The 22,181-nt window shown below is 31.2% G+C and overlaps 2 protein-coding genes across 5 annotated transcripts; one reads left to right on the forward strand and one right to left on the reverse strand.

Annotated features, from left to right (window-relative positions):
- Positions 1-2,258: 2,258 nt before the first annotated feature.
- LOC104717627 (1-aminocyclopropane-1-carboxylate synthase 7-like) lies at positions 2,259-4,319 on the reverse strand. Its single transcript, XM_010435235.3, has 3 exons — positions 3,990-4,319; positions 3,594-3,889; positions 2,259-3,391 (listed from the first exon to the last, which is right to left on the reverse strand). Exons 1-3 carry the CDS (start codon positions 4,191-4,193, stop codon positions 2,533-2,535), a joined length of 1,359 nt encoding a protein of 452 aa, XP_010433537.2. The 5' UTR covers positions 4,194-4,319; the 3' UTR covers positions 2,259-2,532.
- Positions 4,320-17,402: 13,083 nt separating this feature from the next.
- On the forward strand, positions 17,403-22,170 carry LOC104717628 (Haloacid dehalogenase-like hydrolase (HAD) superfamily protein). Of its 4 annotated transcripts, none has more exons than XM_010435236.3 (7): positions 17,403-17,565; positions 18,172-20,758; positions 20,849-20,930; positions 21,055-21,118; positions 21,359-21,544; positions 21,634-21,694; positions 21,769-22,170. In XM_010435236.3, exons 2-7 carry the CDS (start codon positions 18,199-18,201, stop codon positions 21,921-21,923), a joined length of 3,108 nt encoding a protein of 1,035 aa, XP_010433538.1. In that variant the 5' UTR covers positions 17,403-17,565; positions 18,172-18,198; the 3' UTR covers positions 21,924-22,170. The 4 variants fall into 4 exon arrangements, with proteins under 4 accessions (XP_010433538.1, XP_087325628.1, XP_087325627.1 ...); XM_087469502.1 differs by having other exon boundaries at positions 17,453-18,088; XM_087469501.1 differs by having other exon boundaries at positions 17,453-17,799.
- Positions 22,171-22,181: the final 11 nt, after the last annotated feature.

The following is a 22,181-nucleotide window of genomic DNA, read 5'->3' on the forward strand; positions in this document are numbered from 1 at the left end:
GATAAGTCAATCCTTGCACTTGTCACACATGTTTTGGTACCATTTGTCACAAGCCTACAATTATAAATACTGAAACTTTTGACCATTAGGAGCAACAAATATCATAAATATATGTACATTATGATATTCACGAACATAAAGGCAAAAGTATAAACGGGGTAGCAAGGGGAAGGTAAAGTTATTTTGACCCACAATTTCGAGTATAAGAAATTATAGTATTAGACACGTAGATAGAGACATGAGTATGTATAAAGTCAAGTGTATTACAAAGACATGACGAAACATGCAAATTGAGGAGACTAAAACTTTTAAGTCATAACGAAACATGCAAATTGAAGAGACTAAGTGTCAAATCGGTGATTAATTTAAAAAGGATTATGCATGCAAAGTCCACTAGTCTTGAATTCTTAACATTTCTTTGACGCTTTCGAAACTCATTTTAATAAGCTTAATTAAGAAGGTTTTCTTTTAGAATGACTAGTCAAATCAAATACTTCTCCTAATTAGCTGTAAGTGGAAGTATTATAACATTAATGTAATATTTATACCTTGTATAAGTCAAAGTTGTACATATATGTTTGTTATTTCTGCATGACATAACGAAAATGATTAATCATAACATAAAAGCTATATATAGTATAAATGTAATATAGGTCAAAGTAAATAAACACATACATGGAAAATTTGGTGCAGTATAAAACATCTATTAATCGTAAATTTAGAGTTTCACTTATGTATGTATGATTTATCTAAAGCAATTTTCAATTCTGAATCAATGATTGTTTTAGTTTTCGCTAGGTGCATGATGTAAGAAATGCATGCCTATATTTCTGTTGCATGCAACCTCTATACTATATACTATCTAGCTACCAATATATACCATGCTTTTTTCTTATTTTTTTGTGTGCAACAAAACTACCATTCCCTGTCATTAAATTTATAGATGAACTCATTCAGAATACAATAATGTAATTTCCACACTTTTTGGGAAAATATAAGTATCTGTGTAAATAAATACATGTAACAACAATTTGCATTATTTATATTCCTTTAATAGAGACCAATGTCTTTGCACTTAATTCAATTGTTTTTATTCAACCAAGTGGTATACGACCTCGTCTTGGCCAAGAAATGAAACAACTTGGGACGTTAGCTAGGAATAAACCAACTATTTTGATATTTATCTCATGAAAATAATAAACTGACAAATCCCATATTTAAGCTCGTAAGTCGTTGTATTTAAGAAAACTATACATCTTTTCTGGTCAAAGACCACTACTAGTCTAGTTCTCATTTCAGCTTCTAAATTCAAATTTGTGAGCATATATATTGCACTTCTTTAGAGTTATTTTGTTTTAGATATCACATTTCATGCGATTAGTGAAATCTTCTATGTGAGAGGCTTGAGAGATTATCACTATGCTGATGGCTTAAAGCTGTGGTTCTCTACTCGCTCATCCTTGTAACCAAGTTTGTGTTTCTTAAAACTCTCTCTTTTGATTTTTCTTTCAAGCTCTAAAATAAATTATTGAATTTTTTGTATAAACGTTTTTGGTTGAATACAATTTTATATTCAATTTAAAAAAACATTGTGATATTTCTTATTAATTTGCTTCATCTAGTCACAAGAGTCGAAAATTAGTCAGAGTTACGCTGACATAAAAAAAATCTTTCGTTATCAAAAGACAAAACTATACATGTTATGATTTTACCTTACAAATAGTTGTACTATTTTTTTTTTGATATAAATCTTCATATATATGTAAGATACTTTACTTGGTAGCTACGTAAAAATTTAGTTCGATCTCACCAAAAACTGTCTGTATTCGGAGAAATAATATTAAGATTTAAGAGAATAAAAGGAACACATTTCTTGTTAGAGTTGTACAGTGACCAAGTCAAAAAGATCCGACCATAAAAAAACACTAACTTCTGCAGAAATTACATCAACAATGACATGAACATATTGAAATAATCTTATCTAAACCCATTTGCTGAATACAAGTATACATCAACAAATTTTCACTTCAATTCGAGAAGAAAAAAGTCAACAAAATATTACATACAGATCAGTGACCTTAAATAAAGGAAGAAGCAAATTTGTGGCTACCTACTGTCTATAATATATTTTCCGAAGTATATATCTTATCAACATATATATGCAGATTTTTCATTTGCCGTAAACAATATTGTTTGGATCTGTTACACCATGCTTACTTAAGTTATAGAGATATACATAAGAAATATATGCTATAATATTTTATATAAAATAATCTTTTATATAAAAAAAGTCGTTTATAACATCAGGTATTACAGGTCAACCTTGATGAACATACAAATTAACTTGCTTTGGACAAAGCAAGAAAACAAACAATAATATCTAGAAAAGAGAAACAAATGAAATCCCATTTTGACATCAATGAATTTCGATTAATCATCTCCTCTTTCCTGAAAAATTAATTTACCCTCCCCCATATATTAACCACCAAAAAAAACGGATTTAATTTACTTTCATTTTTTTTACTTTACATTTCAAAACTTCCTTCTTCGGTCCATGAACTCATGTATTCTCATCAACGCAATCTCCAAAGTGTTCTCGCTCATGTTAGCAAAACAAACCCTAAACCAACCAAACTCCGAGCAGTGACACGAAGTTCCCGGAGATATGTTCAGCTTAAGCTCCTTCAAGATCACATCCCAAAGCTGGAGCTCGCCGTCCTTAGTTTTCTTCTCGAGCAAGAAACCCAAATTCATCCAGCAAAACAGTCCTGCGTTCCCCTTCAAACACTCAATCCCTGCCTTCTTAAGCCCCTCCACAATCGTCTCGTACCGTCTCCTAAGTCTTTCCCGGTTTATCCTTATGTACTTTTCCGTAAACTCCACATCCGACAACATAGAAGCCAACATGTGTTGTGTCTGCGACGAGACAAGCGTAAAGCTCGACATCCTTCTCGCTGTCTTCACAACATTATCATTGTACGAGTATATAGTCCCGACGCGGAAACCGGGAAGACCAAGATCCTTGGAGAGGCTGTAGACGATGTGGACTCGTTCCTTTACTGACACGTCATCTATGTTCTCTACGATCTCTGCAACGCTGGTGAACTCAGAAGCATGGAAGACCGAGCCGGAGTAAATCTCATCTGAAACCAAGTGAATGTTCTTGCGTACGCAGAAGTCAAGGAGATCTTCAAGAACCTTCTTTTGGACCGTCGCACCTAATGGGTTCGATGGGTTGGTTATGAGCACTCCTCGGACTCTAATGTTTGCGCCACAAGCCGTTTGGTAAGCTGACTCGAGCGCCTCCGGGGTTATCTGGAAATTGTTCGAGCTGTCGCAATGGATCGGTACTATTTTCACTCCGGTTCTCCATCTCAAATCTCTATCGAATCTGTAATGAAATAACGAAATTGTTCGGTAAATACAGTGCATTAAAATATTGAAAATATATAAAAGATTATAATTTTCTTATAAATGGTGTTGGTTTGTTGCAACTATTTCTTTGTAGTCTATATCTTTATATATAAGAATGACCATGTTATTTTTAAAATTTTAATCCGTTATCGGTATATATATTATAAAGTGTGACGTACCCTGGATAATACGGTGTGGGGACTAGAAGAGCGTCGTTAGGATCGGCAAGGATGAAAGTTAAGAGCTCGTTAGCTGCGGTGGCTCCGGCGGTGAGGACGATTCGGTCAGGATCGAATCTAGCTTTACCTCCTCGAATCTGCTCCATGAAGCTAGCCATGGCTTGTCTGAAAGTTTTGAGACCATGGTAGTCTTGAAACAGTGCGTTTTCACGGAAACCAGGAGCTCCTTTTGATCCCCACATCGAACCTTCTGGGTTCTTCTTCTCTAAGTAAGTTTCTAGAAGATCAAACGAGACCTGTGTGTAACAAATATGATGGAGAGAGATAATTAGTACATTATCGCCATATATAATTAGAAAAGGATGATTATATATATATATAAAAAAAATTAATTACCTGATTCTCAGCGAGACCCATTTGAATAACACCGGAAGGGTTATGAGTTTCGTCGTAAGGATTCTCGTCGTAAGCTTTCCAACCGGCGAAGTAAGGTGAGTCTTCTCCGTGTGTGTCTGAAACCGCAACTCGAGAAAGCTCGACGACGTTGTTTTTGTTGTCGTTGTTGTTTGATGATCTCTTTATCATTAGAGGAAGACCCATTTTTTTCTTAGAGTTTCGAACTTGACACGTGACACGTGACAGCTCTGAAACACAATCGGAGGGGGAGAGAGGGAGAGAGAGAGAGAGAGCGAGAGAGATAAGAGGAGAAGTGTGTTGGAGTTAAACATTTGTGTTAATGAGGGAGAGGTATATATAGCAAACGTGACGGAGATGGAAGTCTTTGACAATATTTCGATTTAATAATATTAGTTTACTTACATATAGAGAAGAGGTTTGTGTAAAGAATAAGGAAGATTCGATTGTGGAAAAATAAGTTGTCATTGACCTGCAAATGGATGATTAGATAAGAGTGTTTTGGCTATTTTTATTTTTGTTTTTCATATCTTGAAACTTCTTGGTGGTTCATCTATAGCAGATCGCCAGTTCCATAAATCGTTGATTATCAATTTTTATACGTAATATTGTCAATGTGGTTTATTTTCGGGAAAGTTTCAAAAAAAAATTGGGTTTAGTCGGCTGCAACGATTTAAATCGAAAAAGGGACACCAATACATTTTTTGTTACTCAAGTTTATTATAGAAAATATTTTCATAATAAAATATCCTTCGCTAATACAACAATGTCACAATAAGTATTACAAATCTGGTTCACCTTTTTTGACATATATTTGATATTTTGATAGCATGCTCACTGTGAAAACTGTAAAGTACTTTCTTTTTTATATATCTTTACAGACAATAACTAGTTAAGTTATTTTTTTTCTTTGTTACAAATTTAAATAACAAAACTTATATGTAAACAAAGAGTCATCAGTAGTATACGAGATTATAAAACTGTATACGTCTGTTTTACATTATGTGTATAAATATAAATTAAAACTGGAATAATTAAGTAACTAGTCAAATATATTGGGGATATTAAACTCCATTAGGTGAAAGAAATGGGGAAACAACTAAATTAAAGGTTCTGATTCGATGTTGTAAGCAAAATCAAAGATCACCTTTTGCCAAAATCAGTTTCGGACAACTGTTAGCTTGTGTCTTCTTCTTCCTTCTCTTTGGCAATACATTTTTTTTTGTTCCATAAAATATTTATTTAATTATTTTTCCAAAACTTTAGTTATGAGATCTATAGCCCAAATACGGTGGTTGAAATGCCGACTACACGGATTCGATTATTACACCAAAAAAAAAGAAAAAAAGGTAATTCCGATTATACGAGAGGAGTGGGTGGGTGGCTATCCATATACACTTTATTAGTGTTGACAAGAGTTAATGGCTTGTGAAAATATCATCGTTCTAACAGTATTTGAGTTCCAATCCATATACTTCATATTTAGCACAATTTAGTAAATATCTATTAGTTTAATAATGAATTTATGTGTTGGTCTGTTGGAAAAAAAAAAGAATGAACTTATGTGTATTAATTAATTTTAATTAATTCTGGGCTAATTAGTCCGTAACATTTTTATAATTTTTCGCCAAGTGGTCAAAGTACTGTATGCTCCCTAATGGGGGTGATAATAATGCTCCTTATTAATGGCGGTACGTACGGCTAATCAAAACCTTTGTTTAATTAAGGCAGATTTTAATTCTCTCGTACTTAGGAACCCCCTTTCACATGCTATCAGACTAACTCTTACTCTCTGTACACATGAAGATAAACATGTAACAGAAAATAATTATTACAAAAACTACACTTATAAAACACAGTTTTTAAACCCTCATAATCTATAAAATTTCCTTAAAACTTATAAAACGTTGAATGTCTTCCCTTTTTTTTTTTTTTTTTTTTTGTGCAAAACGTTGAATGTCTAGTATTAGTAGATCAATAACGTTTTTTTTTTTACATGTTTTGTTTTGTTTTGTTTTTGAACTATATTTCAACACGCTAATGAAATAAAACATAATCATGTTTGAAAACTTGATATATATTTAGATGTAAAAAATAGCCGAATTATGTTTACAAACCATTAAACTTAAACAAATGGTATACCTACCATTCATCCGCTTAAACTCTTTATATATTTAACATAGTTTACTCTTTAATTCTTAATTTTGTTATTTTATTTATAGTACCATGTCACTTTTTAAAATACCATTAAACATATATCTAAATCTTCTTATTTAGTTGAAATTTTGCTACATGTCAAACTCTTATGAAGCTCATCCAATTTTATATATAGTAATACGATATGTGAAGCAAAAAGATAGAGAAGGATATTTCGGAAATCTAAGAGTGGTTAAAAGTCGACCTACGTGACACAGATACATACAATCGTAGCATAAGATTATGATTCCAATCTGTGAACAATATGATCATCAAGAATATAAGTTCTTGCAGGATCTTCTTAGCTGACCCCACGTATCGCAATTAATAGTGTAGTCTTATAGAATCGAAATTTTCAAGACTCAAATAAAAAGTGGAGTAATTAACAAAAAAAAAACATCTCTTATAGACAATTACCAAAGATTAAAAGCACAAGTTCAGAGTTGTTGATTCCATTTTGTGTTGGTGGGTACATTTTGTTTATAGAAGTGGTTACTACGGAGATTTTTGCTCCAAACTATAAATGATTGTTTTTATTACTATAAGACTATAACCATCATAGCATAATAGTATAGTCGAATTCTAGAACAGTTCTAAATTAAGCACATGTTATCAAAATTTGATCTCTGTCTACAAGGGCAATATAAATAGAAAATATTGTAATTCCCAGTTTAAACCTTGTTTTGATTTGTTCCCGATTGACTCGTTTGAGCTAATTTTTTTATTGTCAAAAAAAAAAAAGCTTGTTTTGACAATGAAGTTTAAGATTAATGTGTAAGTAACTTCTCAAGTACAAGAATGAATTAAGTAATGTAAGGTTAGCTATTTTATATTTCATATACGATTTTTCTTTTTTTATAAAACCAACCTAACATATTTGCTCTAGCCGAAGGAATATATAACTCCATTTCTAGTCTATTACATATCCTTAATTCGGACTCAAACCCGAGAAAAAAAAAACTTTTTATTCTTTAGATCGGATTTATGGTTAGGTATAATAAAAGAGTTGTATGGTCGCAATTTTGCCCGCACACCAAGATTAAGATTTTGTGTAAGGATTTGCTGTTTGCATGTTTGGACATAAAACAGCTGACTAAAGGGTATTAATCGACACAACAATATAAGGAATTAAAGTAATTAATTTAGGTAGAAGATAACAAAAACAATGTAAACTTATACTCTAATTGTAGATGCACGTATATAGGAGATATACACAGTTATACACACGTGTTGTTACATATGTGTGTATATTTTTTTTTACGTAATAGTTATAGCATAGACAAATGTATAATCTGCATGTGATCGAACCCACCAGCTTAAGATTCGCAATAAAACTGTAGATTGAATCTCAATACATTACCAACTCCAAAAACAAAATGGTAATGCTGATTATACGTCTTATGTTTGAGAAAAAGTGTTAGTGCTGATTATATGTTTTTATGTTTGAGAATTTGATTTATATGTACTTCTTATATTCATTACCTAGATTAGGAAGAACAAACACTAATATATCATATATATATATGATATGAGAAAAATTTAGGAGTCGTACTTAATTATGAATATCTATCTATATTGCAATATGGAGTCAAACTCATATATATATGTAAAGCGTTTTAATTTTTATAACATTCAAAATATTTTTACAACTAAAATTTCATAAACTGTGAGTAAAAAAGAGTGCATAATATTCGGAATTTTGCAAATATGACGATGCATAAGAAAAACTATTGCAATAAAATTCTACTCCAGTTCAAATTAAAATAAATATGCAAAAAAAATATTTGTGGTCACTTGTAATAGTTGTGCACACATAAAATGAAAAAGGTCATTTGCAGTAATTATTTTCCTTTTTGTAGTGAACTAATGGCAAGTAAAACTTGAATTTCATAAACATGTAAGATCTTACAGATATAAGGCATAAAGCAAATGAACAATAGCGGTTAGAAGTTAGAGACTTTATCTTATAAAATTGTATTACAGTAGTCGAAAATTAAGGCGAGTGTGGAACAACTCTAATATTAATATATATAATGGATGTGATTGGTTAGCATAAAAAAAGTGGTACAAGTGTTACTGCTTTAAATTTTTACCAGTTACAAAAATATTACTAAAAACTTTACTCCTAATTTTATTTGTTTCTTTTATGTATTGTTTTTTTTTTTTACAGTTTTACATTATTCCGTAATAGGTTACTATTCTAATTTACAACTTATATGTATAACTTTATATACGTTAATAATCAGATTTAATATAACCATGTAGTATTCCCAAACCTAGATGAATGTAAAGAAAACAAAAGAGATGTATGTATATTCTAATTTGTCACTTAAAAAAAAAAAAAACATTCGATCAATCATTTAAACAATTAAATACATATACATAAAAGTGTATGTATCACCATCATTTTAGTATGCAGAGTGAAAACACTATCATTTTCGAAATTGATTTATCTTTAAAATGGAAAAAGACATTATAACGATCAAAAATCAGAACCGTGATTTATATATACATTAATATGTTGTTAACTTTAGAAAACAAACATGTTAGAAGCAAAACGTTAGAAAATTAGTACTGAATGGTTCATTTCTTCTAGTTTAATGTCATAGATTTGCTTCAAATCATGCTGGATTATGTCTTCCACAAACGTGACAATCCAATGAATTGTTTACATATCGTGTGTAATTTCATAGGAACATAGAATCAAATTTAGTCACCAATTGATTGATTGATTCCTATAAGTGTATAATAAATTGCAATCAATTACTAATCCTAACACGAAATCTTCAAGCAGAAGTTCATAATATCTTACGGACCAATCATTGAAGTATGAACTAAATTAAATACTAATAACTCGATTAAATTAATATAAACTTTAAATAAACAATGACGCAAGTTGTAACTGAGAACGTGAAAGAGAAGTGGAGTTTTGGCGACTGTTTGTGCGGCTAACAAGGAGAGCATCTTCATGAAAATATACGAGACATGCATCAAACGATACTGTGATCTATAATCTTTGTTGTTAATTAAGTATATTATCTAGTTATATAGCTATGACCTTTTTGTTAGTGTAAACTTTTGTTGGTAAATCAGGATTTCACTGAAAAGTTTACTTAATATGTTTCTATTATTTGTCATTAAACTACTCAAATTTCTAAACACTAAATGAATTCATATAATGGTACTGCTTTGTAAGCTTCAAATTCTTCTACTGCAATTTAAATATGAATGCAAGTGTTTCTCTCAAGCCATAGACAAGAGATTGTTACACATAGTAACTATATATGCCCGAAAGGTTGATCATACCAGCAATTAGAAATTATTTCATTTTTAAGCAATTATGAGTACTTGTTTCTTAAGCAATTCTAATTAACAATGCGTTATGTAATCACATGCTAGAAGAAAATTATCAATTATTTTTATTTACGAGGACTAATTTTAACTTGCTTGTTCTTGCTTTGATATAGGTTCCAGATTATAAGGAATTAAGGATATACATAATTATTATAGGGTAAAATAAAACGAAAAAGTCTATAATATATGTACTTTAATTTGCCAAAACTGCACTGCTTGCTATACTATACCAGGATGGTATATTTATAATATACTGTACTAGGGGCCGGGGGTCGTGTGTCCATCACTCGTTCATAACCAGTCAAAAGAAATAAAAAAGAGATCAAGTCTGAACCATGAGATAATTGTAGCAACTAGCAACTAAACTGAGAAAGGATGATGATCATCCTAATCCCCAGTGATTTGCTGTCAACACAAAATCATTTTTTATAAACGATTTTGTGAAAAGTCGTATCTTCCATAGTGTCATCTGACCAATGAGAAGAGACCACGACAGACATGTTTCATTCTTCTTGTCACTTGTCAGAAATGGATTAACTAAACATCTTGAGTTGGTAAGTCGTATCATCCTTCCAACCAAACCTTCTGATCATTGTTCCACCATAGCTTAGCTATATCTATATCAATAATACGACTCCTTTTTTTTTTTTCAATAGTCGGGATATTTTTTTTTGTGGTTTTATACTTACTCAAATTCAAAATCCAAACAGTTTTTAAAGCTTTTTTTGTACTAGATATTCTTAAATTCCTTTTTTTTTCAGGAAATGGAAATATGGAATCATATATATATTACAAACTAGTTTGCATTTTTGATTTACTAATTCTTGATTTTAATGAGACAAAAACAATAGTAGTAGTATAATATTTTGAAACGCGTTGTGACATGCAAGAATATTCCAAACGTGTTTGTACGAACACGTTGTCGTAATCTGCAACACAAGTTCTTCACTGCCAGTGTTACTTTATCTTCTCAACTCGAAAATATATACTCCCTCCATTTCACATAGTTTGATGTTTCAATAGTTTCACACATATTAAGAAAAAAATTAAGTTTTTTATTTTTAAATTAATTTATAATTATTTTTAAAATAGAGAGAAAATATAACCCACTCTATATTATGCCACTTAGAATAAAATATAAAGTAAAATGATTATTTTAGTTTTTTAATCTAGAAAATCAATCTTTTAGAGACAAGAAATATTCTCTAAAATATTAATCGAGATAGAGGGAGTATATTTTTTGTTCCTTTTCTTTTCTATATATAAACTAATACTCCCTCCATTTCATAATATAGAATGTTTAGAGAAGTATTTCTGTTTTATAATATAGGATGTTACAATTTTCTATGCAAATTTTTGATTAATTTTCTATTTTATATTATGCAGTCTTGTTTATGATTGATTAAACTTTATAAAAGTAACTATTTCTTAATATGCGTGTTTTAACTAAAACATCCTATATTTTAAAACGGATGGTGTATAAATTAAACGTGAAGTAATTAAAAACTTAGAAGAAGATACAATATTACATGTCGGTGTTTAGTTTAAAACTCAATAATATTCAAAAGAAACAAAGCATACAATTCCTAACTAAATAAAACTATTTCTCAGCAATAGGAGAATATGCACGTCTTAGAAATTTTCTAATTTTCTGTTGTATATATATAGCTATATTACATATAAGTACTTAAGCTTATTATATGTTCATATTATTCTAGTATATGCATGTGAAGCCAAAACTTGCCTTTTCGCTGAAAATTTATACCATTATTGTCCCTACATAATATATATATTATTATTATTATTTTTTACGTACATAAGGGGGAAATCAAGAACCTCCTTTAAATAAACACAAATTCATGTAAATATGTTTGTATATCCGGCCAACTTTATGTGCATTAACGCGCTGATCATGCCCAGGTTCATAATCATATTAACTCTTAACTTTTTTCCCGTTAGTAACCTATTGCCAGTTTTTTTAAAGTCTTAATCCTTTTAAAATTATAAATTTTCATAAGCTTTTTGAGCTGAGGATATGCATAAGACCATGAAGAAGGTCGATTTAACTAAAACTAACTAGGTAACAACCGGCACTATGTATGAGATAAATCGATTTAAAGAAAATTATTATAAGTACAATTATTATCTTAGAACCAATATCTGTTTGTATGTAACTTAAGTTTTTTATTTATTTATTCAAAGCTGCGTTTTTGTGTAAAAAATATGTTTCACTCGTGAAAATCTTTGAATGTGTAAAAGGTTTTTTTATAGAGAAAATATTGATAAAATGTTACTATTTCTTGCAACATGTATTTTGTGTGGTTTAAAAATCAAATTCATATCTTTTTATATTTTATTTTGTAATCATAACAATTTTGCATGTTTCTTATGTAACCATAACAACATATACTAAATTACTTGGTAGTTTAAATATTCAGTTTTATTATATACTAGATTAGGACCCGCCCGATGTGCGGATTTAGAGTTTTTAAAATAAAATAAAATTTAACAAAGAATATAAAAGAAATATTTTTAGTAAGTAAAAACTATCTATAAAAATAAATTGATATACTGAGTTGTCCAATGTGATTTTGGTGTAAATGATGCGACTATGCGGTTGACTATTAATCATGTTTTCTTTGAATGCCCTCGCTCGTGTGAAGTTTGAGATTTATCTCTGACTATGGTCTCGTCAGAGGGTTTTCCATCTGAGTCAGTGTACTCGAATTTGGATTTTGTTTTCTGGAAGATTGCCTCTCAACAGGGTGATTCTGATCAACTTATTCAATTATCATAGAATTTATGGGCAATCTGGAAGGCTATAACTAAAAAAAAAAATCAAATTTAGAGATCGAGGCGAATGAATAATTGCTCAAGTTTTGGGAAGTTAGCCTGGTAAGAGGCGCTCTCTTTTACGGCGGTCATGTCAGCTTCATCTCCATTTTCGGAGGTCCAAATTTCTCCACATGGTTGTCAGATTAATGGTTCTTGGAAAGCAGCCAATGTGCATTCAGGATTGGGCTGGTACTGTTGTGTTGGTGAGGAGCGAACCTTGTTGTTGGAGGCCAAGTGTCTAAGACGGAGCCCTCCCCCTACATTCGGAGTTAGAAGTGTTGTTGTCGGTCATGGAGCGGATACGTGCTGCAGGGATCGCTTGTCAACATTTCGAGACTGATTGTGTGAGTTACTCACTATTGTGCAGTCTCTCAAGATTAGCCGTCATTCTCCAACATGCTCGATGAGTTTAACTTGCTGGAGTCCTTCCCACTATTCTATATCTCTTGGATCCTCTATGCGTCAAATACGAAGACAGATTGTCTTGCTTGTGCTTCGCGTTCTCTTGTCTTTGAAGTTTCTTTTGTAAACCTCTTCCCTCCAGCTTGGACAACTAACCGATGAAATTCTTTTTAATTTATTGCTTGGTTGAAAAAAAAAGTAAATAGATACACTTTTAGTTAAAGAAAAGAGTTGTAGATATGTTCAAAGTTAATCTTTTAGTTAATTTATTGTTAAATTTAACAAAGAATATATATTTAATTCTTTTCGTAAGTAAAAACAATGTATAAAAATAAAGTAAAAACTTTTAGTTATAGAAAATAGTTATTTTTTTTTTGTTTTCTGTAATACATTAATATATATCCATTTACAAATCTAATATATACATTACCACTAAAAATGTATTTGTACACACAAATATATTTTACTGTTAAAATATACTCTTTAGTCTTTACTACTACCAACAAATTATCTTTATGAACATATTAAATAACCTATTATATGTCTCTTAACTTTAAAAATTTTATAGTTAAAAAACGGATACATTAATATTGCATACTCCTATCTTATATATTACAATAACAATTTTTTGAATAAATTATTTGATAGGTGAAAAAAATATGAGCTGATCTTTTTTTTTTTTTACTTCAACCATCTTTTTCTTAGAAACAGTAATTAATTGTATATTTTCACAATCATTTTTTATCTTATATAAAAAGTAATCAATTTTCTTGTAAAATAAAGTATATTTTAAGTTCGAATTTTATTTCTATATATAATTTCCTTATAATGATCTTTTTAAATTTTAAAGTTTTTTAAATTTTATAATTTTCTTATAATTGCCTTTTAATATTTTAAAAACTTTTAATAGTTTTGTTTTACATTTGGAAGTTTACAAAGGTTTTTTTTTTTCTTTAAAAGATTTTAAATAAACTTAGGTTTTCTTTTATATACAACCTTTTTATGGTAGGTTTTAAATTTTTACATTTTTATATTTTTAAAATTTTAATAAATTTAGAATTGACATGTGTCAACATCTGAATGATACAATTGACACATGTCATGATCTTGTTAATTAGTAATTTTTTCATCAAGGTTTATATAATAAGATTAGTAACAATCAGATTCTAAACTATATTTTCTGAAGATAATCTAGTTTATTGATTTCATATTTTTGATTCTATTTAAATCTTTTGAGTTAGTTGATTTGTTAATATTTTCTAAAATGACGGATTATTACAAAAAAACCATTATGAAAAATTAATGAAATTCCAAAACTAATGTATTCGTGTAAGAATACAATTCACCCGTGAAATATGTGAATATGGTAAAGAAAATATTTATAAAATATTACAATTTTTGGCAATATTTTTTTTTTTGTGTTTTAAAAATCAAATTTATATTTATGGTTTGTCGAGTAACTATAACAATTTTGCATAATCTAATAATCACTTATTTAAAATATATTATGATTTTTTCGATACTAAGTTTATTTATAATGAAAAGGGTTATTGTCTCAATCATTTTTAATAGCACATAAATGAATACACAATTAAAACGTATATTCCTATTCGGTTATTAATATTTCTATTTTTTAATAAATAATAACACTAAATGTTGAGATTAATTAGTTTACATACTTAGATATATATAAATAATCACACATCATGATATCCCCTAATTTGTTGTCATTTTTATTTATTTATGAATATCTATAAATATATATTTATTGGGAATTAAGTTTCTTTTAATAAGTTAGAGATATTTCACGGGTAATATACTTCCTTTTATAATCCATTTTAATAACTATTGAAAGCTTGTTATATAAATTATTATGGTAATAATACTAACATATAACATTTTGTTTCTATATGATTATGTTAATAAGTTATATGTTCTTTACTTTTATTAACTTTATATTAATTGATATGTTTTTATAGCATTTTTAGAATATTTTACTTATACTGATCTTAAGAAATCAATATTTATATTAATTTTAAGAAGTCAATATAATTTTGCCTTGTATATTTGTAAGTAAATTTTAGTGAAATTTTGTTTTACTATTAAATTTGTGTGAGAAATGATGACATATCTAATTATTATTCAGTTAATTGTTTTTAAAATAAATACAATAGCATAAAGCTGTATTTAATTAGAAAATTTAAGGACATTTTGCTAAAAAGTGTCATGAGCACCCTGGCAGCAACATATCAGATTTTTCTCAAATGTGCTTCTCTATTAATATATAGGGAATATCTATGTGTATAACTACTATGTATATTGTTTTATTGGAAATGTCATGAATACATGTTAAACATGCTTTGTACAATAGGTATTGGAAACTGGATCTTATTGGATGAGTTGTAAACTAGTTTTGAGCTACACATTATAGTGGCTAAAAATGCATTTAGACAATAAATCTTCCTTTTTGATCAGATCTAGCTAGCTAGTGAAACCAGTGATTGAAACTAAACCGGAATTATTCATATGACATAGAATTACATTGGAAAAGTACATACATATGATTTAATTTCATATTGTCATGGCGGTTAAACTATACTATAGACTTACACACACTCATTTTTGATATTCAAATTTAAAATAAATAAATTTTAAACTGAAAATAGTTGTTTGTTTTAGTACTTAATTAGCATGTTGATGTCACCATTTTAGTTTAACTTCTTGTGGTTGACAAAAAAAAAAGTTAGAGAAATAAAATCATTAGAGATTTTCAATAGTTTTCTCTATTTTTTTTTTTTGATAGCTGTGAGTTTTATTCCAAATAGAAAAAAATATAACAATTTCTATTTTAGAGGTAAAAATAGAGATGGATTGGAACAAATTTGCCTCTAAAATAGATCGTTATATTTTTTTCTCTTTATAGAGGAAAAAAATAAAGATGGATTGGAGATGTTTTTGTTGGGTTTTCAACATAAAATTTTGATATTGTATTTGCATTATTAACAGTCCAAAGTGAGGTAATTGATTAGAATTATTATATTCATCATACAATCTTGGAACTTGTGAAAAATGGATTTGTCTAAACAGATGGGGACTCCGATCCATTAATTTTCAACAGAAATGGCTGTATTGTTTATATGTAAATAGCTGTATAATACAATTGTTAGATTAGTTGTAAATATAATCAAGAACACAAAAGTGCCTCGAGAATTAAAAACACACATGGAGTAAGTCAAGTTGTAAATTTTGTAATAATATCTTATAACTAGTACACTTTATTATGATCTTCAATCATTGTTGAATAATGCATGAATGGGTCTTCAATATATTGTACATATATATGTATTTATTATGAAGCTTCACTTTTGCACATATATTAGACAATGAATTATCAACCAACATAGCTAAATAGCTTCCACTCGGACACTGATTCTCATGCCCAAATATAAATAAAAAAATACAAAAGAAAGAAAAAACAAACTCTTTATATGTATAAACAAATGTAAAGTAAAATACGACAGTCTGTCTATTCTCATTTGCCCACAAAGAAAAAAACACACGTATATGGTATTATCTAAACACACTGATTGACCAATTGTTTTTTTTTTTATTGAATGGTTAGTTCTATCGATATGAAACTTCGAAAATGAGAAGAATTGCCAAATCTTTTTCTGCAGAGAGTAACCTCATTGCATCACTTTAATGTTTGTGGGTTATGTTGCTTGATGGTAACTACTAACTACTCTATAGTCTTCATGATTAGAACCAAAACAGTGATATATACGAGAAATAGCTGTGTCTACGTACGTACGTCCAGTTTGGTATCTAATGTCTGAGTTCCACTAAAAATTGTAATGATAACGCATCTAAATTTAAGAACACCAACGTTACAATCTAGCTGTGCCTAGTGGTGTTGAGACTTCAGAGGTGTTTTATGATAAAACATGTGATAGATTAAAATTGTTGCTACGCGTGCAACTTAGTTTTTAAATTTCAAGTTGCTTTAATTTTACAGATTTTATTGACAGATAATTTCAAATATTATACAATAACCCATTACATGATACTTCAATAAACATTTGTTTTTGTAATATATTCTATACACAGATAAGACCTTTTCTTCTTCAGATTTACTGATAGATGACTCGAAAATAATAATCTATCTATAACTATAAGAAGAAGAAAAAAAACATAAACTCTCATCATCATTCATCAGGGTCTCGTTTCTATTTTGTCAAACAAATGCAAGGCGCTTAATTAACTAAATGAATTCAAGACTTTATGAGTTAAAGAATAAAACTACTTTGCGATTCTTAAATCAAAAAATTGAATGCTTCATTGACAAAATAATATAAACTATTTGTATGAATTATGTCATTAACCGTGAGTTAGAAACTTTTTAATATGACTTTGAATTCTTGATTTCATGAACAGAGTCGTCATCATCCTACTCTTGCATCTGTCATGATGTACCATAATATAACCCAAGTCCATATTGTCTATTTCTAAATGGGCCAACTATATGGACCATATATTTTTTTTTAAGAATTAATTAAGAGAGTCATTCTTGTAAACCGGCATGGTTATCGATAATATTTTGTAATTCAATTTAAACCGGAATGGTTTATTAGTTCTTCTAGGAGTAGGACGGAGCGGTCAGTAGTAACGGAGGTTGTTGAGTTAAAAAACCCTTGGGCTCTCGAATTCGCCGCGCCTCTTACGAGAGTTCTTCAGACACACACTCTTCGCCAATTTGAAATTATTTTTCCAGGTTATCTTCTTCTTCTGCTCTTCTTCGTATTAAAAGCATCGTCGGAGAATTCTCCGATACGGTGGTCGGTATTGAGACACTAGCCTGTTTTACTTTCGGGTTGTATTTAATGGCTTGCCATGTTCGTCTCTTCTTCAGGGTGATTTTTGTTTTCCATATTCGGATTTTAAGATCTGACCCTGGGGTTGAAGATTCACTAAAACTTATGGGTTTTTTGGGTTTGAATATCCTCAGGTCGACTGAATCTGGCATTTTTCGTTTTTTTTCTCTTGTGAATAGATTCTCTAGTTCGTTAATGGCTTTTGCTAAGTACTGTTTCTTGTGGTTAGGATTACATAACACAGCCAATCAAATTTTCATGAACAATGGTATTAGAATGTGCTGCATATTTTTTTCTGTATTGACTGCCTCTTTTAGTTCACATTGAATGCATAGTATCTATGGCTCAGCTGTCAATCAATTAGAGACTTATGGAGTTCTGTTTAGGATGTTTTACCTCTAGCGTTTGGTGGATTTATGTGAGGTATCTTAATTAATAATTGTGTGAGTTATTACTTGTGCTTTAATTTAAGTAACGTTTCCCTTGTTTTTGTTTTGTAACTGCAGCTGATTTCTGAGTAAATCAAAGTGATCATGGAGACTGTTTCAGAAATTGGAAACTCAGATGACTGTCTGAATAATCCTGAGTTGAGTGATAAGCATAAGGAGAGATCGGGGAAAAAGAAGAGGAAATCAAGGAAACATGAAAGTGAGTTGAAGAATAATGATTCTCATATCAGTAGCCAGAATGGGAACGCAGATGGGGATGTTTCATCTGAAGAGCAAAAAGTGGGGGAAACAGAGAAATTAACCAGTGAAGATCAAGTCCAGTTATCCGAGAGTCGTGTATCTACACTACCTGCAGCTACACTACATCACGCAGATCCAATTATGTCAACAGGAGAAGATTCACTACCAGATGCTAATAAGAATGGTTCCGGAAGAAAAAAGTCAAAAAGGAGAGAGAGGAAAAAGAAAGAGGAGGCTTCCTGTGAAGAGAAAATGTTGGATGATGTAGAAAAAATCACCAACGAAGACCAAGGGCAGCCACCCAACACTCTGTCAAATGGTATAATACAAGAAGGGTCACACAAACAAAGTCAAGATTCATGTGAAAAACCTGAAGCTGCACAACTTTGTACCGGCCCTAATTTTTCAGCGCAAGAAGATTCACAGCCAGATGCTACTAGTTCGACTTGTTCCCAGAAAAGAAAGAGAGACAAAAAGAGGGATAGAAAGGCACTGAAGGAAAGTGATGTTGATATTCATAGTACCAATGCAGGGGTTGCTGTAAAGTACAATACTATTACTGAAGCTGAAGGATCGAAATCGATGAGTAAAGAGGAAAACTCTGTTGCTAGTGCTGTGATAAATAGTTGTCTGCAATCCAAGGATGATACTGTGGAACTACAAGAGTGCACAGATTTTAAACTCAGTGAAACTGTTACCCAAACTCAGAGTCCTAAAGCCAAGAAAAGGAAGAAGAGAAAGAATAAAACAGCGGAGGTCTGTGATCCATTAGGAAATATTTTGCCAACCTCCACGAAAAGCGGGTCAGTAGAGTGTGTGGAAAATAATGATGGGAGCAAGGAAACAGATGGAATTACTGAAGTTAAAGAAGACGTTCTTGAAGTTAAATACGATACTATTTCTGAAGCTGAAGAATCAAAATCGATGAGTAAAAAGGAAATATCTGTTGCTAGTGTTGTGATAAGTAGTTGTCCGAAATCCAAGGATGATACAGTGGAACAACAAGAGTGCACAAATGTCAAACTCAGTGAAACTGTGGCCCAAACTCAGAGTCCTAAAGCCAAGAAAAAGAAGAAGAGAAAGACCAAAACAGTGGAGGTCTGCGACCCGTTAGGAAATACTTTATCAACCTCCATGAAAAGCGGGCTAGTAGAGTTTGTGGAAAATAATGATGGGAATGGTGGGCGAGAGTTAATTAGTTATCCAGCAAGTCAGAGGGAAAATTCTGTAACTGGGGAGGGAAGTGGTTTACAGAATCTCGGAAAAACTAAAGAGAAGGAAACAGATGAAAAAACTGGAGTTAAAGAGGACGTGCTTGGAGCAGGTGTATGTGATGTAAGGAGCAAAAAACAGAAGGGGAAGAAGAAGAAAACGTCATCTGCAGATATGGAAGTCTGTGAGCCATCAGGATCTGTAGGGTGTTTGTTGGATCATTCAGACGAAAAAGACATGGCAAATCGTGATGGAAATGCCGGACAACAGTTGGGGGGAGAGGATATGACAAGTAAAACTGAAAAGTCTGTAAAGAGAGAGAAAAGTGGAGTTCAGAAATCTGGAAAACGTAAAGAAATGACAAAAGATGAAAATATTGAATCTAATCAGGATACGATTGGAGCCGAAGGTGTTAGTGATGTTGCACGCAAAAGACAGAAGAGGAAGACAAAAAAGAAAACAAATTGCGAATCAGTAGCCATCATGGATAGCGACTGTTTGTTGTATCAATCAAATAGAGAAGGTGTGGAAAATTGCGATGGGAATGCTGATGGGGAGATTGGCAGTAAGGATTTGGCTAGTAATATTGAAGATTCTGCAACTAAGAAGGAAAGTGCGCAGGATGTTGAAAATACCAAAAAAAATAAAAAAAGTAAAAAGGAAGAAGTTGATCAGAATGCCTTGGCAGCAGAAGGTGTTAGTGAGGTTGAGGTCACAACAAAGAAACGCAAGAAGAAGAAAAATCTGTCGGATCATAAAAGTAAAACAGACATTACGGATGACGACAGTAAAAAGATAAATGATAAAAAGGGAGAAGTTGATCAGAATGCTTTGGGAGCAGAAGGTGTTAGCAATGTTGAGGTCAAAACAAAGAAGAGCAAGAATAAGAAAAATGCTTTAGATCATAAAACTGATGATATGGAGGAGAAGGATGCTGTTTCCGTGCCTAAAAAAGATGAAGAACCAGAATTTGACGGGGAAAAGCTTGAAATGTCTTTGTCAAGTTCTGTTGTAATACAAAATAATATGGTTCAAGGAGTTGCTTCATCAGAAATTGGAAGTGTAGCTAAATGTTCATGTGATGGTCGTACTAAAAAGTTGCTTGTATTTGATTTGAATGGAATACTGGCGGATATCGTTCAGGGCTTTACAGGTCAATTTATTCCAGATGGTAAAGTATCATACAGATCAGGTAAGAAAGAATTAATTTCAGTGTGGTCACTCGTAAGTTGTTACATGCTTCTTTGACTGCAGAGTAATTCCTTTGTCCATTTTTCTATAGTCTTCAGGAGGCCTTTTGTTTCCAGTTTTCTCGACTTTTGCTTTGAGAGATTTAATGTTGCGATATGGTCCTCCAGGCGCATGTAAGCTTCTTGAACTAATTAAAAACTCAAATGCATTGTTTTTTGCTTTTCTTGGTTAGGTGTCTAATACATATACGAAGTTCAAATCCTCAGTTAACTGCATCTCTCCTTTTTCTCTTACTAGTGGGTTGGATTATATGGTCAGCATTGTCATGCGAAACTATGCGAGGAATCTGTTGTTCTGTTTTGTAAGTGATCCCTAAAACCTCTTTGAGCTATTTTCTAGATTTTGAGAGTAGATGATGAGAAGTGCAGATTCCATATGACAGAACTAGATTATGGGAAATGCAGTTGACATTGAGATTGTAGCAACACAGTATACAATCTTTATGAGCTATGTAGTTTAACATACGAGCAGAACTCACTCTACTTTTTAGTTCTAAATCCAACTAATGAACTCACCAATTCTAATCTTTATATGTACACAGGATCAGAATAAATGCACTACAACGAAGTTTAAAACTCAGGAGAAGAACGATAAGCCTCTGTTCCTCAAGGATCTAAGAACAGTATGGGAACGTTTTGGGACATGCATCAGTTGTGGAAACCGAAAGTATGATGAGACAAACACTTTGCTAGTTGACGATTCACCCGACAAGGCCTTGTGTAATCCTGTAAGTATTCGAGCACCTGCGAATAAATTATGCATTCAATGACACTTTTAACCTCAACATTGGTTGGTATTGCTCTTTCTCTCTTTCAGCCATACACTGGAATCTTCCCTTCCCCGTACCAGTACACAGACCATCAAGATTCTGCATTGGGTTAGTCTTTTACATTGTTAAATTACTCAACAGCAACCAGAAAGAGTTAACTGATATTTAATCACTTGTGACAGGACCTGAGGGTGAGCTAAGGAAGTATCTTGAAAGAATAGCGGATGCGGAGAACGTTCAGAAGTTTGTGGCAGAGAATCCATTTGGTCAGACTGCCATAACTGAGACGCACGAGTCATGGGAGTTTTACTCTAAGGTCGTCGAGGCACATAATTAATTCCTCCACCGAGGACTTTGACTATGTAATTGCCGCTCACAACAACTAAGTTACTTCCGGTGGAGAAACTCTACTCCATGAAACTTCAATTTAGCTCATTTCACATTTTTGTTGATCTTTGTATTTCTTGTGTTTCAAATACCAGCCTCATTATTACATTCTCTGTTTATGATTAGTCTAGATTCAAATTGGTAACTGTCTTCAAATAAGTTGATTGTTATTCATATATATTTTTATTAATACTTAATTGTTCTTGAT

Source organism: Camelina sativa, chromosome 10 (genome assembly GCF_030686135.1).
Source record: "Camelina sativa cultivar CO46 ecotype springtype chromosome 10, ASM3068613v1".
In the NCBI taxonomy this organism is placed as follows: domain Eukaryota; kingdom Viridiplantae; phylum Streptophyta; class Magnoliopsida; order Brassicales; family Brassicaceae; genus Camelina; species Camelina sativa.

Bases quoted from the DNA above. Each gene is read 5' to 3' on its own strand.
- LOC104717627 (XM_010435235.3), bottom strand. From the start codon at position 4,193: ATGGGTCTTCCTCTAATGATAAAGAGATCATCAAACAACAACGACAAC. The intron at 3,890-3,989 runs GTAATTAATTTT...TGTTACACACAG, and splicing joins TGGGTCTCGCTGAGAATCAG to GTCTCGTTTGATCTTCTAGA. The intron at 3,392-3,593 runs GTACGTCACACT...ATTTCATTACAG, and splicing joins CCCACACCGTATTATCCAGG to ATTCGATAGAGATTTGAGAT.
- LOC104717628 (XM_010435236.3), top strand. From the start codon at position 18,199: ATGGAGACTGTTTCAGAAATTGGAAACTCAGATGACTGTCTGAATAAT. The intron at 20,931-21,054 runs GTAAGCTTCTTG...TTCTCTTACTAG, and splicing joins ATATGGTCCTCCAGGCGCAT to TGGGTTGGATTATATGGTCA. The intron at 21,695-21,768 runs GTTAGTCTTTTA...CACTTGTGACAG, and splicing joins CCATCAAGATTCTGCATTGG to GACCTGAGGGTGAGCTAAGG.